This window comes from Marmota marmota, unplaced genomic scaffold, assembly GCF_001458135.2.
Source record: "Marmota marmota marmota unplaced genomic scaffold, marMar, whole genome shotgun sequence".
Taxonomy (NCBI): Eukaryota; Metazoa; Chordata; class Mammalia; order Rodentia; family Sciuridae; genus Marmota; species Marmota marmota.
Genome location: NW_025999960.1, coordinates 6,119,174 through 6,136,418, shown reverse-complemented (window position 1 = coordinate 6,136,418; position 17,245 = coordinate 6,119,174). Strand labels below are relative to the sequence as shown.

Below are 17,245 nucleotides of genomic sequence, written 5' to 3'. Positions count from 1 at the left end.
CTTTCAATATTTAAAAACCAAAAAACCTAAATTTATTTCTATAAATCTTTCTCCATTCTAAGGAACTCTTTTGAGAAACATAATGATTTAATTATTTGAATGTCCAACAAAAAAAATTCTCCATCTTCTGTGTCAAATTATAGTAAATTTAACAGCAATTATTCTGGTTATGAAAATAATTTTGTTAGATCACAGTATTGCCTACATCTCTTGGACAGAGTCTGACTAATTATTTAGGGCCTTGCTAAATTTCTGAGGCTGGCTTTGAACTGGTGATTTTCCTGGCTCACTTTCCAAGCCAACATTTTAGCAAAGGTCTTTTTTTTTTTTTTTTTGGTAATGGGGATTGAACTTAGGGGCACTCAACCACTGACCCACATCCCCAGCCCTATTTTGTATTTTATTTAGAGACAGGGTTTCATTGAGTTGCTTGGCGCCTCACTTTTGCTGAGGTTGGCTTTGAACTTGTGATTCTCCTGTCTCAGTCTCCTGAGCTGCTGGGATTACAGACCTACGCCACCACACCTGGCACATTTTAGTATTTTTAAGTTAAAATAACTATTTTCAAACATACCAAAAGCTCGTGATCCCAGCGGATTGTTAATTATGTCAAGTCATTAAATACCCAAGGTTTATATATATTTTTCTCTTTGTCTCTTGTTTCCAATAAAACTTTTTATTCTTTTGCATGGTCGTGCATTTTAACTGCTCACGCAGGCAAGAAACCAGAGTAGACCCACCCACATATTAATGAATGCTTATCTGCCCTGCTCTAGTAGAGATCTAAATCAGGTTTGAAAATTAGGCATTAGTTGCTCATACATTATGGTCATAAAAGGCCAGGCAGCTTGCTCCTGTGCCAGGTCCTCAGTGATGCATGGCTTGCTTGAAACTTATTTTCTGCATCTAAGACTTATGAAGTAGGATGCTCTTAACACTCAAGACAGCAAAATGGGGCTCGGGGTGGACTACCACTGACATTTCAGCCAGATGAATCTGAAAGACAGATGTGGGGTGATAAATGAAATCTTTACAGGATTCTGTAAAATTGGTACCTGCCCAAGAAAAAGAGGCAACCCACAGCAGTACCAAAAATAAGGCAGAATGTGGCTTCTGAAGCATCTGCTGGAGTGATCCTTGTTCCTCTTAAGAATCTTTTCTTTTTATTGTTAGAGTCTTGATTCTGTATTCCACCCAACCCCCCACCTCTCTGTTGTCCAGGTTCTTTCTGACCCATTGCCTTGGTGGGACCTTCTTTACCCTCCTTTTTTCCAAGGCAGATACTCCTCAGAGTTGATCCTTATTTTCACTCTTCTTTCCTTTGTTCCTGGAATGTTTACCTCCATTCTTGGCTTCAACTACTAATTTTAAGCTACAGATTCCAACCCCTACAATCCTGTCCCCCACAGTGTCCCCAAATACCTGTTGGATATTTTACATGAGTACTCAGCATCCTGCTTGAACTCATCATACACAAGTGATCTTAGACACTTTCAATAGACCTTGGCCACTGTCCCCTGACATCTGACTTCATCAGTGTGTACTCTGAGGGCAGAAGAGAATCAGAGAATCAGACAGATGGACCCTTGTGCTCTTGAGGCTCCAGGACTAGCAGGGGAAGTAGGGATTAGGCAATTGTCACATAATCGTTATTTTAATTATGACAGTTAAAAGTAAAAGGTGCTATGACCTGGCCTGTCTGGGCATCTAGGAAAGTTTCTGTAGAAGAAAATTATTTTAGACTTCATAGTCCTATTGTAAGAATGCATTCTTTCTTACCTTCCTTTGACAGCTATCGATTCTTTAGGCCTGCCCTTTCTGATTCACTATAGCAAGTGGCTTTCTTGTGGCAGCCTTGAAAAATCAAACTCTCTGAATTAGCAGGTTTAGGGCAAGGCTACTGAGGAGAAACTTTTGATACGTTCAGAGGCTGAAAACATATATAGAACTTGTCTTCTTCTGTGTTTAGTAACCATGAAAAAAATATCCTCGTACAATTCTTCTGACAGGCCACTTTGAAAGACATCTTTGAAAGACATCTAGATTTTAAGAAGTGTATGCATTATTCTAAGGTCTTCAAAATCACCTGGTTATCACTGGATGATCATATTCAAATGAATGTCTATGACTTTAGAAGAAATAAAAGCTTCCATTTTATAAAACTATCTCACATTTCTTATTTTCATTTCTTCTGTACACATAAATTGTCCTGTTAGATTCATTATTTAAAAAGCAACGTATGAAGGATAGTTTTTGGATACTTCCATGAGGAAATGACATTTTAGACAGGGCAAAAAGACTAAAATGGGAATTTGGACAAGGAAAGATGGAGCTAATAAGTATAGTTTTAAAAGCTTTAAGGAGAGGGACATGTGGTTGAAACATAGTGAATGTGGATATCCATTGGATTATATGAATCACACAAGTAATTTTAAATTATTACTTGGCGGATAAGGTGGCACTTTATATGGAACTCTGGGAAGTTTGCATGAAAAAAAAAAAGAACCAGGAGTGTAAACCATCATCATCAAATGAATACTACATTTTTATAATCACTATTACAATCTCACATATGTGCTAAATGCTAACTGAGTTACGTATCTTATCTCTAATTTTCATGAACTTTGTATCAAGGGCAATGAAATTATTTCCCAGATAAGAACACTGAGGTCAAGGTATCTAAAGAGTCTTCATCAAGAACATAGCATCTAATCTGGAGCTAGAAAAATGTCTAAGGGTTACTTAAGGAAAGAGGGGAGAGAGGCATATTCTGGAAATAGAAAATAGGAAGAATAACTTTGGCAGGACATTGTCAACATGAGATTAATGTTTTATAAAGAGCATTCTAGCTATGAAATGAGAAGACGGAATAGGGTGTGACTGGAAACAGGGAGGTGAGGTAGGAGTGTGGCTTTAACCCAGGTGAAGGATGCTGTTAGACAGAACTACTCACAGTGGCAGAGGGAAGGGAAAATTGAATAGTTTTCAGAAATATTTAGGAAGTGGAACAATTGTCAGCACTGCCAACGAAACTTTATTGGGTTAAGGAAATGTTCTATAACATGCAACTGACCAATAAGGTAACCACTAACCACATGTGGGTATCGAGCATTTGCAAGTTGTTAGATAACTTAACTAGCCAGTGAACAGCATTCTGAACTTTATTTAGTAGTAATTAATTTAAATAACCATTCGGACTCCTGGCTACTTTATTGGATAAATCATATAATTTTGTTTACTTTTTTTTTTTTTTTTTTTACATATCATGCCTTTAATTACAAGCTCTTTTAAAATAACCTCAATCTGTCTAGCCTAATTTGCATATTTCTTCTCTAGTGAGTTTAGGCTTCTCTCTACTGTACAAACATATGCAGTACTTAATTTTGTATTTTGCTTGTATTTCCCCCTCATTTGAATTTTCTTTGTCATCTCTTTTTACCAGTTGAAAATATGAAGTCCTATATCTGCAGGAAAGTTTTAATGATTATTCTCTCATTAATATGCTTTTCCTTGAGCATCCCTCATAATTTATACTATATTACCTTATGATGAGTCAATGCTTATGTATAGTATTCCTATACTTTTCCTTGGTATAATGAGTCAAAACTAAATTTCTCACTAAACTGTAAGATACCTGAAAACAAAAAAGGTCTTCTTCATGTTTTCTACATTTCTTTCTCCACTTCAACTGTTCAGCATGCAGATAGTATAGCAATTCTTGAAGACAAATCCTTGCTCACTACTATGAGTGTTCAGTTTTTTTTTTTATAAAGGTTTGAATTTAAAAAAAAGTTGAAAGTAGCAGAAAATTAAAGTGTTTTTTTCTTAAGTGAAGGACATGTTTAATTTTAACCTTCATTGAATTAACTATTTTATGTAGGTAGTCGCCAAAGATGCCTGCCATTGATTCCATCTCCCCTAACAGGTGCATGTTTCTCTACTCTTTAAGTCAACCTAGTAACACACTGCTGCTCCTACCACTGCCTGGGCTGGGCTTGTGACCTACTTTGACAAACAGAAATCAGTGCAAGTGACATAGCATCAATTCCTTTGGAAGGAGGCCTGGCAATTTCCACTCTGTCTGTGCTGTGGAGAAGCTCAGGAAAGACTGCCTCATGAGAAGAAATGACAGAGTACTGACATGTGGGAAGGCCACTGAACTTCTGGACATGGGAATGAAGCCTTCTTGGATTTTCCAGTCCAGCCAGCCTCTAGGTGCCATGTGTCTGACCCCAGCTGACACAACTTGGAGCAGAACTGTCTGCCAGGTCCTGCCCTAATTTCTGACTGAAAGAATCATGAAAAGAGTAAAATCATGTTTTGTTTTTTTTTTTGGTATGATTAAATTTTGGACTGACTTGTTATAGAGCAGTAGAAAAATTGAGATACTCCCATTACAAAATCAGAAAACTCAGTTATACAGGTAACTGAACAGACTTCCATCACTTTCATTATCTTCCTCTCCTCTGACTCCAGCAACTTTGAGGTATCTCGTTCTTGAATAGCCAGGGGTTGGGGCCAACTTACTCTGTGAAAGGAAAAACTAAATATTATCCAAACCAACCCAACTTCTTCAAATATTTACATACTTAAATACTAAGTGTGTGAAATTTTGAAATTCAAAGTATCCTGCATTCCAAGTGCTACTTTGAATGTAAAATTCACTTATCAAACTCAGAAAAATATATATTCTTGACAATAGGTTTACCTAAATACCCATGTACAATCCCTTAGAATAGTGTTATTTGATTGAAATATTGGATTTAATATTACCAGACATTTCTTCACAACATATACTAGCTGTGCTATTATTTGTAATATTTTTAAAGTTGATTTTAAAAGTGATATTTTTCTGATTGTCCTAGCCATGAAAAAGTTAGTAATTTCTCAGATTGGTGATATTGATTTTTAATGATAAAGGTAACTGCAAGTTTAAAATATCTGTGATGCTGGCTGTTTTAATATATGCAATGATTGAATTCTCTGCAGATTTCATCCACTTTTGGTTATTCAGATACAAATGGTTATCAAGTCCAGAAAGAAGGCAGGTAATCAGAGAACAAATTTTGGCCAATCATTAAATTGTCTCCCTTTATTTGCCATTTTCCTGTAGCTAAACTGCTAGCCCATTCTTTTCTATTATGTAAATTTATTTTATTTTTAGCTGTGCCTTCATAAAGCAGGCCACATGGCTAAACTGATTGTACCTTTATCCACAGAAAGCAATGCCCTCACCCTGCATTTTCTGAGGCCATTTTAAAGTTGAACACATGCCAATGTTGGTATTCTGGGCTTATCTCGGGGTAGACTAGTTGTTGGGTCCAACAGACAAATGTTCCATTGATGTAGCTCCAGTCTAAAAAAATACTCAATCCACCATTTTCTCAAATTTAATTAAATTTTCTTTTTTATGTTTTGTGAATTGACACACCATTTGCTTGTCAAGGTAATGTATTTGTCCTTATAAGTAAATGCTCTTTTAGGCACAGCTGATTCTTCAAAATATATGCCCCTCCCCCCACCCTTTTTTGTTTTCTTGCTCTTATTGGTGTGCCAATAGTTTTTGTTTGTTCTGGTTTTCTCTCCATTTGTTTTTCTCATTGGCATCACCTTAACCATACTATTTTGTAAATAAGAGCTTCTGAAAACAATGGATAATAACAATTTCATTTACAAACTGAGGTCTTCTCTTACCTTATATTAAAATCCGAGAAATGAAAGGAAATCAGTAAATCAGTCAGTATAAGCTCTCTTCAATCGTTTATCTTCTTGCCAGTTTTTACTTAGTCTATAAGTACCAGTAGGAGTTTCTGTCTTGAATCTAGCATACTGCCCGACATGACTAATGTTTGTTGAATCAAACTCAGTGAATAATGACTTATTATAAATTTTGGTAAGTATAATTTATTTTTAATTTTTAGCACATGTGTTAGCTTTTCATTGCTGTTTCAAAATACATGACAAAAGCCACTTAGCAGTTTATTATGAACTCACAGGTTCAGTCCAAGGTCTGCTGACTCTATTGCTCTGGGCCCAATATGAAGCAGAACATAATGGCAGAGTTAAGCTCCTCAGCTCTTGGCAGCCAGGAAGCAGAGAGAGGGAAAGCAAGAAGCCAGAGACAAAATATAATCCCTAAGGGCACATCCCCAGGGACCTACTGAAAGGAAAGTGAGGAACCCAGAGACAGGTGAGCAAGAAATAAAAGATGGAGACCAGGCAGAGATATACAGGAGAGTTTATTTGTAGAGCTGACAAATAAAGGCACATCTCTCCAAAGAAGGAGAGAGGCAATACAGGCTTGGGATTCCAGACTTTTATGGGGAGGCTCAGGGATTAGAGCCAGGTGGGTCCTACTGTGGGCAGTTAAGGGTGGGGTTGGTATGAGGCCTTTCTCAGAAAGGCCCTTGGGCGGGAAAGCAAATTTTTTCTTAAGATGGCAGCTGTCACTTAAGATGGCCACCCAGATGCTAAGCAAGAACCTTACACCTACTTCCTCCAACCATGCCCTCCTTACCTGCTTAGAGTTATCACCTAGTCGTCTATCCAAATTATTAATCCATTGAATGGATTAATTCACTGATGAGGTTACAGTTCTCATAATCTAATCATATCACCTCTGAACATTCCTGTGTTGCCTAACACATAAGATTTTTAGGGTACATTAAATATCGGAAACATAAAAGAATATTTATTTTAAGGTTATTTATATTAACTTAAATTAATTTTAATAAAGACAAAATTTTAATTAAAATTTTTCTAAATGAGAGCCTGAACAGAAATTTTATAAGTTATGATATTTATATATTATATATATACATTATATATGTACATATATATATTTTTTGTGGTGCCAGGTTTTGAACCCAGGGCCTTGCACATGTTAGGCAAGCCATCTACCACTGAGTTACATGTTCCATTCCAAAACACACCTGTTGAATTGGCTAAAATTCAGAAGACTGACAATAATAAATGTTGACAAGGATGTGGAGACTGGAATTGTTATATACTGCTGTGGGAATAGAAAATAGTAAAATTAGTTTGGTAAACAGTTTTGTAGTTTTTTAAAGAGTGAAACAAATACATCCCATATAACCCACCTAATCCACTCCTAGACATTTAGCCAAAAGTAACAAATGCATATGTCCACAGAAAGGACTTGCACAAAAATGTTCAGTTTTATTTTTAATAGCCCAAACCTGGAAACAACCAAAATGTTCATGAAGGTGAACAATTTGTGGCACATCTATATTGTGGACTACTACTTACTGTGGATGCACTCAATAACATGGGTAAATCTGTAAAGTTTTTTTTTTTCTAAAAAGCTAGATTAAGAATAGTACATGTTGTAGGATTCCATATGTACAATTAAAAAATGCAAATTATAGTGACAGAAAGAAAATTATTGGTTGCCTTTAGCATCGTTTTTAGGTGAAGGGAAGGATGGCTTACAAAAGGGACATTAGAAAACTTTTCAGGTGATGGGATGGATGATTCATTATTTAGATTGGTGATGGCTTCACAGGAGTGTATATGCATCAAAATTTATCAAGTGATTTATTTTATGCATGCTTTATTATGTATAACTTATACCTCAGTTAAGTGAAAAAAAATTAAGATTTCTATGGGTTGAGTACTATTTTAAGTTCTCAACTTCAATAGACTTCCATAAAAAAAAAATCATTTTACATACATGTTTTCCTCCAAAGTATTTTGGGTAGCATAATAGAAATGCCCGAACTTTTGGGGGCAGTTTTAGTCAAACGCTACAGTTCAATTTGTTATAAGTCAATAGGAAGAAGAAGGTAGAACTTCTGAATTTAAGGGATGACTAGTGGCGAATGAGAAGATCAGAAAAGAAAACCAAGAAAAAAATAGGGGAAGTGCACCCGGCAGGGGGAGGTGGCAAGCACCTCTACATTCTCACCTGCCACGCTATAAATTCTCTATGCAGATGGCTTAAAGAGGATTACAAGGTTAACAAGAAGCTGGATCCTCAGCCGCGAAAACAGCTTTTCCCTGAGTTAGCCCAGGCAGCTGCAAACTACGCACTCCGCGGGTTAAGTGCGCGCGGACACCAGCCCATCGCCACCCTACTTCCCGCAGCTCCGCGTTCTGCTCTCCGTCGCCCCCTGGTGGCAATCGCCAGAGGACCCTCAGGCGCACGGGAGAGGCCGGAGGGAAGGTGCGGGTAATAAAGGTCGCAGTGGTGGAGGGGCTCTTCAGCTACCTCCCGATACTCTGGCCGCTTCTACATCTAAACCCCAATCCCACTACCCTGGCATTCAGTGTCCCAAATGCAGCGACCACTTTAGCTTCTCTTTGCTTCTTATCCGTCCGGTTTTAGGTTTTGTGGTTGGGAGTTGGGATGAGGTAACTGCATTATTTGGTTGTGACCTTCCGGTTTCAGGGCAAAAATTGCATGCATTTGGAAACGAGGGACGCAGTAAAACTGTAGGAGGACTGTCACCGTTAGACGCTCAAACTCCAAAGAACCCAGAAGGGAGACGCAATCCAGAAGCATCCCTTAAATAAATATACATATTATGTGTGTGTGTGTGTGTGTGTGTGTATTCCACCCCCCCACACTTGAGTCTTCGGTCGCCCCTATTGTCCCATGGATTGGTCTGCCACTTTACCACCGGGAGCCGAAGGTTGGAGAACGTCCTCATGTCCCATTGTCCCCAACCGTCAGGTGGCCCAGAGTTGGCAGTTCAGAAGCCGGGGCTCAACTCAGCTGCTCGGGTCACAGTGGGCGGAAGCCCCGGGGACTCCGAGGGGGAGATGAGAACCTGTGCGGAGAGTTAGGGACCGGCAGAGCGAGCTCACCTCCAGCTTCCAGCACAGGCGGGGAAACTGCGTTAAATTCCCGTGCACACCTGACACCAGGAGGGAGTCAAGGCCCAGGAGGCGGGGGGATGTGCAGAGGCGGAGACAAAAACCAAAACCGCAGAGCCCCCAGGGACTCGCCCTGCTAGACGGTAGGGGTGTGCGTTGTGGTACCACAAACCCGGCCAGGCCCCGGGTTAGTCCGCAGAGACTGACGCCCAGAGCCGGGAGGGGGTCGCAAGGTGGCTTCCCCGTCCCGCTGCTGCCCGAAAGGAGGGGGCAGGGTAGCCAGGAGTCCCGCACGCCACTTCCCCCGGCAACTCCAGCTTCACCCCGGACTGACTCTGGGTTCCCTCGCGGCTTGGCGCGGAGGTCCGCCTCTTCTCTCCCTCTTTCCCTCCCCCTTCCCGTGCTCTGCTCTGCCTCCGCCTCTTTCCTCTGCCTCCACCCTCCACCCCCCCCATCCCCGTCTGTCGGGAGCTAGGCTCCGAACGAGCCCAGAGTCTGCCTGAGCTCCGGATGTGGGCGCTGGACAAGTCCACCGCGCCTCCACTCAAGATGGACAGCCGCTACACCAGCACTGCTGGCATCGGGGACTTGAACCAGCTGAGCGCGGCCATCCCAGCCACGCGGGTGGAGGTGTCCGTGTCCTGCAGGTGAGGACGTAACCTTTCCTGTCTCTTCAGTCCTCCCGTTTACAGGTTTGGGAGCGCTTGGCTGGTGCTTGGGTTACCACGAGGCTTTACGCGGGTGAAAAGTTGCAGGATGAGTGGGGAACACCCCTGGTTATGGGGTGGAACCCCCCCTAACTCCCTCCGCTGGATCAAGTGTCACGGAGTGGGGAGCGGGAATTAGAAGCGAGTGATGGGCTCTGGGACTGAGACTTTTTTCTTTCTGGGAAATGCTATAAAAGTTGGCTGAGCTGTGACTCAGCTACGGGAACCCTCGGCCGCCGCCCACTTTACAAGCCGTTTTGGCGTCTCAACCCCTCGGGAGCTGGATGGGACTAAAGACTGGAATTGACGGGGACAGCACTGCCAAAAGCGCTCGTGACCGCTGCGCGCAGTGGCCCGGCACTCCCCCTGCTAGGCGTGTGCAAACCTATTGCCACGGTTGGCTCCCCTTCCTGCCGTTTCCTACCCACCCACTTCCCGGAGCCAGCCAACTTCCTCACCCCCACCCCCACCCTTTCAGGTTTTTTGCCTCAGGCCTGATAGAGATTTCAGCTTCAGCCCTCCTTGGAGAGGAATCTGTGTATGCCTTACCTAAGATCTGGCAAGTCACGACTTTCTGCCTGCTGGTAGACGCATTTGAGTGCTTACAACAACTCTCAATGTGCCCAAGGACTATACCTTTCAAACTCATTTTCCTGACATTCAGTGGGTCAGTTTCCCTGAAAAGAAAACAGCATAACTGCTGTATCCTGGAAGATTTCAAGGACCACATGGGCTGACTATTCTATATTGTAATTGTAATGGCAAAAGAAGGAGTGGGAAATTCTTGCACTATAGACTCCGGAGCCCACTCCCTTGTTTGCATACTTCCGTCTCTCTCAGTGGAAAACTCATTTATCCATTTTTCCTCTAAGATTGTTTTTAATGCCTTCAAATCCTTCCCTTCTTTCTGCAGCAAAACTTGTCTTAAAGAAATCTTACAAACATAGGTAATCTTTGATGCAGTTAAGCCCTGAAGTTTAAAATGCCATCAGCCTTAATTTTTGCAGAGGAACTCATGGAAATTCAAGCACCATCACCTCCAGTAGTGGGGTTATTTGGGGGCAGGGGATAGCCTTTAGCTATCCCTGAGATTATATCTTATGATTGCTTGCTTTGTCTTAAGGCTGACTTTAAACTAAGAAAATAATAATGCTAATAATGATAGCTAATGTTAAGCTCTTGCTTTATTGGGGTCACTGCTTTTAGTACTGCCTGAGATTTCTTTCTGTCAATAGAATGGGGGAAGCTTATAGAAAACTCTTTTCTAGGCCTTTTTTTCTTTTTTTTTTTTTTTTGTGGCTCGATTTGGATGCTAGAAGGTTATTGATATATAAAGATAATAGATAGCCAAAATTCCTACAATACAATGTTTTCTAGAGTTCTTATCCTCTGCTCAATATCCTGCAGTGTTTGAAAGGCATGTAGCCTGTATGTAAAATGAATAGAAAAGAAGGTTATAGATCTGAATGTCCCCCAATTCTTTAGGGGTGGTGAGAAAGTTATACTTTGGCTGATCATTTTGCCATAGGATCTATGTTAATTTCTCCCTCCCCTCTTTTGATGCTTGTTTGCTGGGGAATACTGAGATCAATTAGATTAGCCAGTGTGTTTCAGCTTGCTACCACAGGCCCTGGAGATCCCCTTCTCTAGCCACTTTGTGTACTGTGGCTTTGGCATGTTTTTTTTTTTTTTTTTCCTTTTAATTTTTTAGTTTTTAATCAGAAAAAAAAAAAACCCAAAAAAACAAAAACAAAAACAAAAACCAAAACAACAACAACAACAAAAAAACCCTTGAACGAGAATCCAAGAACTTAGTTTCAAATATCTCTGCTAAGGCCACTGGTTAGTCCATTATTTGAGTTGCTTTGACTCAGCTTACTATTTATTTCTTGGTAAGTTTGATATATAATACATCTTTTGGGCAAACAGAAACACCATTAAATTCTCAGGTTAGTGCCTTATGGTGGGTAAATTTTATTTTTATATTGCTGAGAATTGGATCTTGTAATCACAGGATGTGTTACAAATTCTGGCTTTGTCACTTACTCTTGTTCCCTTGAAGAGAGTTTTTATTTAATCTCTCTAAGCTTCTTCATCTCTAAAAATGAGGATAATTACAGTCTTGACTTCATATAGAGTGTTATCAGATTTAATAAAATGAGGTGGGAAAAGTGCTTGCATAGTACACAAAAGAATAACCAAAATGCTTGCTATTATTATAATATTGGAAACATAATTTATTGAATAAATGTGTCATATTTGAATCATTTACAGAATTCTGTAAGTAGTCCTTCTATTTGAACTTTAATATATTGGTTAAAGAAAACAAGGACAGAACCAGCATTGGGATACTTGTTTCCTCTTTTTCTTTCTTCTTTGATGTGCATAAGGCACTTAGTTCCCAGAGTGTTTGTAGAGATTTCACTTAGCAACAAGGCACTATCATAGGCCTCACTATGGGCAAGAGAGCATGGCATTCCCCTGTTTTACTATATCAGAGATTGCTGATACTTCAAAAGCAGCTTAGGAGTAGGATCCCTTTGATATCTGTTCACTGTCCCCTATCATTGAAGGCTTCATCTTCACTTTGGGCGAGGTGACACGGATCAACCACTAAAGCTTGAAGCAAAATATAATTCTATTCACTCATCAAGTATCTGAATGTCTTTTATATGTCTAGAATTATGTCATGCTCCATGCAAAATGAAAGATAGTTTCTCCTCTCTGAAAATATAAAACCTGGTTGACAGATAAACATGACATAAGACATGATAGCCTAGGACAAAAATCCAAAGATGAGGCTCATGCATGAACAGGGAAGGGATATTGTGCAATAAAGTGCTTAGAACATATTACATAGATGAAGGCAAATGGGGTTCTAGCAGAGACATGATGGATAGGCATGGTTTGAGAAAAGTGACAGTATCCATGTTGTTAGGGTGGGGATAAGTGCACTTTTCTTGTTTTATTTATGTGGAGGCAAGCTCTTACTTTGACTTCCTTCTTCGTATACCTATCATATAGCTATTCTTGCATTCACTTTCTTTATTAAAACAATTTGTAGATTTTTAAGTTAATTAGGTTACCTAATTAATCGAACTTGTCTATAGCTGCAATGATACAGCTTTAGATAGACAAAATAACTTTTCCATTTTATTCTGAAAAACAGATTGATACATAGTGGGGGAAAACCAATGGGAAAAGTAATTTAAAGTAATCTGTTTTCCCTGGAGTTTTGGTTTGTTTCATTATTTGAGTGATTTTTGTCATTTTCTGTGATTGAGAAATCAGTTTATTGATCATAAAAGCAGTGAAAAACTTGATCTATACTTGATTGCTATCACATAAAGTTCTAGACAGCAATCAAGTATATATCATTTCATATAAAGAATCCTTTAGTGGAAAGAATAATGATTTTTAACGTTACTTTGGAAAGAAGTGGACATTTATTACTTGCCTACTTTGTGTTAGGTCTGAAAAGCCAGACCTGACCTTAACTCTTTTGCCTCATCAATCCTCACATGAACTCTTACTGAACTGAGTCCAACAAACACATGCTTACTATATGCCAAGACTCATGCCAGATAAATATGGCTACAAAATATGAATAAGAGGCACAGTTCCAAAATGTGTGACAATATTGTAGCTGACTGCACTCTTTGTGCCTGTGTGGCTATGCACCTTCTCTCATGCCCTGAACATCCCTGCCTCCCTTTCTCTAGTCTTCTTGATTAAACTGTGATCCTTCTTCAAGACTCAGGTCAACCATCATCTTCTCTCATGACTCCTCTCCCAAGCTGGATTTTTCTGTATTCCGAAAGCTGCCACTATGACCAGTACTGTAGATATATATAATTCTCGGTGCCTGTATACTCCTTGAGGACAGCTCTTGTCTTTTTTGTGTTTGTGTATTCTGAGTGTGGTACAGGCTGCATAGTCAATAAATGATGTTATCGTTCTCTAATGAAGTCATTTCACATGTGGAAGAGGGATTCCTGTTAAAATAGACTCCTGAGCCCCATGGCAGATTTATTGAAACAAAATCTCTGGCAATGGGACCTTGCAATCTGGACTTTTTAACAAGTTTTCCACATGCTGATTATGTGCATTACAATTTTTAATTTACTGGTTTCATAAGTAAATGTGTAGTTTCCTGAGCTGAGTCAACAATACTCTGCTACGGGTTTAGGATAATACTGTTTGATGGTGTGTTGGAGATGGCTTAAATGGGCTTGAGATGGGAATTTGTGAGCCAGTTGTGAAACAAATTGATTGTTAAACATTAAATTATGTAAACTTAAAATTAAACATTATATTAAAGACAAGGCTAAGGGATAAAACTTATAGCTTCATAATTATTGTACTACATTTTATAATTCTTTGTGTTCTTTATCATCGTCTATCTTTTTATGTATGTGGTTAAAATACTGTGCAATGGTGTATTATTATTCATCTTTTCCCAATTCATGTACAAGGATGTCATACTGGTAGCCATAGCAGGAATATTTACACCATAGAAAGCAGAAGACTACTACACTTAAGAAAGCATTCTGTGTTAATTGCTGAGATGACCTTTGAATTTGTAATCCTCCTGCCTCAGTCTCCTGAGTTGCTGGGACTACAGGCTTGTGCATGGGGGCTTGATGTTCCTTTTATAAAAGCACATTAATCCCTCTTATGAAGGCTTTACCCTCATGGCCTAGTGACCTCCCAAGGCCTCAACTCCTAACACTATCACATTGGAGTTTAGGATTTCAACATACGAATTTTGGGGGAAACACACATTCAGTCCATAACACCAGACTATCAGTATTAAAAGTGATTAGGTCAGGTTTGGCATTATGTATTGTCATATCTACTGGAATATTGGGGTTGTGTGATATTATAATCCATGAAAGGTCATGACAGCAAATATATTATGAATGGAACCAGAAGCCAATTGAAACTTTGTGGTTTTACTTTCTCCCCCTCCTTTTCATGTGATCCTTTCAATATTCCTTATTTTCTGACTTTGAAATTTTGTTCGTTGTTTTTATTTTTTGTTTCTCCATCTGCTGCCATTTTATCCTTTGCAGATTTACATGTTACAGTTCCAGCTACACTTAGTGATGAACTGAGTGTGAAAGCACATTCAGATTCCAGGATAGAGAATCTGACTGGTCCTGCTGGAACTGCCCCAGTATAAAACAAATACCTGATTTGTTCTAATTATTTATGGTGAAAGAGAATCGAAGTATTTCAACACAAATTATTCATCTAGACATTCTTTACCTTTCCTTACTCAGACAAAAATTTTGAAGATATTCTGTGAATAGGTTTTCAAATGATGCTGCTCCCTGGTAAATTCTAGTACTTTAAGATGGGGGATATTAGAAGGCCTATTAGGATGAATGAACCATGGGTGAAGTTATTGCATGACCATACATCCCATTCTTGTGACTCTGCAGTTCCTGAGGTCCAGTGGTTCAAGATTACGGTCACTCCATAGTGCTTTTTTTTTTTCTGCCATATTTGGGTTTGTCTTAGCCCCAAATATTCAGGAAAATCTTTCCTAAGATCATTTCCCATCTGTGATTTGACATCTTAATGTGGATGTGGCCCACGTACATCTTTTCAGAGAAACACCTTGCATTGTTGTTCCACTGATATTTTGGTCTGCCCTTCATGTCTTAGAGTTTGGGATCCCAGGGTGTTCTAAGAGAGCCCAGGGATATGGAGAATGTGAGCCCAGGAGCAATTCACAAAACAAGTCCCCAGGAGAGGGGTGGCATCAGCCATGTGTTATTTGTGCAACAGAAAGAGGCTCCACCCTCTATGTGAGTTTACTCAGGGAAGAGAAGAAATGCAGTCTTCAAAAGGATTTATTCTGCAGTTACCCTCCTTTATAACAGTTATACTTGCTTAGCAGAGCCAGTTTTGCTTAACCTTGAAGAACATGGATGTGAAGTAGGTTAGTTCTACCACTTTTGAATTGTAATTCTTGTATTGTGTACATAAGATAGAATATAATTATAATTATATATTGTCTACAGTGTATCTCCTATGATTTTCCATTAACATTATATATCATGAATAGTTTGCTGTCATTAGGCTTTAAAAACACAAACTTCCATTTCTGCAGTATTCTATTATATGGGTATAATATACTTATTTAATTTAGCTCTTATTATTCAAATTTTATTTCAAAAAGTTGCCATTCAAAACAGTGCCAACAATTAGTATTCTTATTCACAAACATTTAGCATCTTTAATTTTTTTTTCTGGGGTTAGTTTTTTAGAGCTGAAGTTGCTCAAAAACTGTCTTCTCAAGGGGATTTCAATAGCTTGTTTTGGTAATTTCTCCCCCATTTCTCTAAGTAAGCAGAATAAAAGCTAAACTACTGACTGTACCTTTCTAAAAACTTTTATTCCCCTGAGATGTTTTCATTTGAGATTAATAAGAATTTGGGGCAGCAGAGTATAGCAGCAAGAAAATGGAATTAGGAGTCAGGCAGATGTCTTTAAATTACATTTTTATCCCAATATTATTTTGGGTAACTTCAACTCTTGGAATCTCATTTCCTAATCAGTAACATAGAAATGATTTAGAAGCAAATTTTCAAGGTTGTTGGGCAAGTAAATGAAATAAGTTCTGTAGTGCCCAGCACAGGTATGTCACAAGAAAAATACTTAATAATTGTATGTTTGTCTTATCTCAGTTTCATAAGAGTATTTTACTTGGTGACATATAAGCATCATAGGAGAGAGTAACTTTACTTTGGAGAAATTTACAAGCAATTTAAATTTAAATTTAAAGCAATTTAGGAAGACATAGAAACATGGTGATAATTATAAAGCTGTATATTAAAGATAATACATTTTATCCCAGTCTGAATAATTCAGTATAGTGGGATATAAAATAAAATAGTGGTCAGAGACTGTGGATTTGGAAATGCAAACACAGTTTCTACAGATAGCACTCCATGCTTCTACCCCTGCCAAGACACACAGATATGTGGAACTAGTGGGATGTGACAGGCAGGAGGTTGTCTACCATAACAAAGTTTAGAACAAAAGAACATTCCAGCACATTCATATTTCTGACTAATAAAATCAACATGTCTACTTTTAAGATAGCTCTTTATTGTTGGATATGTGATAAAGCAGAGATTGTAGTAGGTGACACCACAGGCTGAGGGTGGGTAAGTGTTTATTGCTAACGTTTATTCTATGAGGAATAGTGTTCCAAATATTCCAAGGGAATAATCAGTTGATTTTCTAAAAATGAAAAAAATATCATTGATAGTCCCTGAGAAATGTTTGTATTTATTAGACAGTAAAGCAATTCAAACATAAGCTATACTACTGAAGCCAAGAAACATGAAAGCTTTGGATGTTTGCTATGAATTTGATTTAAATTAATGTCAAAGTCAAACTCTATGATAGACAATGTGTAAAGCACTAAATGTAGGTTAATTTCCTCAATCCTTACAACAATTTTTAAAACAGGTGATATTAGGTCTGGTTTTACAGATGAGGAAATTGAGGTTCAGAGAGAGTTTAAATAATTTGGTCTAAGTGATACATCTAGCAAATGACAAAATTGAGTTCTTCATGCATATATGTCTAATTCCTAGGCATATGCTTTTGATTGCCAGTCACTTGCTGTCACTCTTCCATAAATTTTTTTTATTTTAGTCTTGAAGGTGTGGCTCTTTCCT

At 38.7% G+C, this 17,245-nt stretch overlaps 1 protein-coding gene across 1 annotated transcript in view; it reads left to right on the top strand.

The window, feature by feature from the left end:
* Window positions 1-8,971: 8,971 nt before the first annotated feature.
* Window positions 8,972-17,245, top strand: part of Cpne8 (copine 8) — a 193,049-nt gene continuing 184,775 nt past the window's right edge. The window contains exon 1 of the mRNA XM_015493226.2: window positions 8,972-9,485. Coding sequence (XP_015348712.1) covers window positions 9,349-9,485 — 137 coding nt within the window. The 5' untranslated portion in view covers window positions 8,972-9,348. The remainder of the gene's footprint in view (window positions 9,486-17,245) is intronic.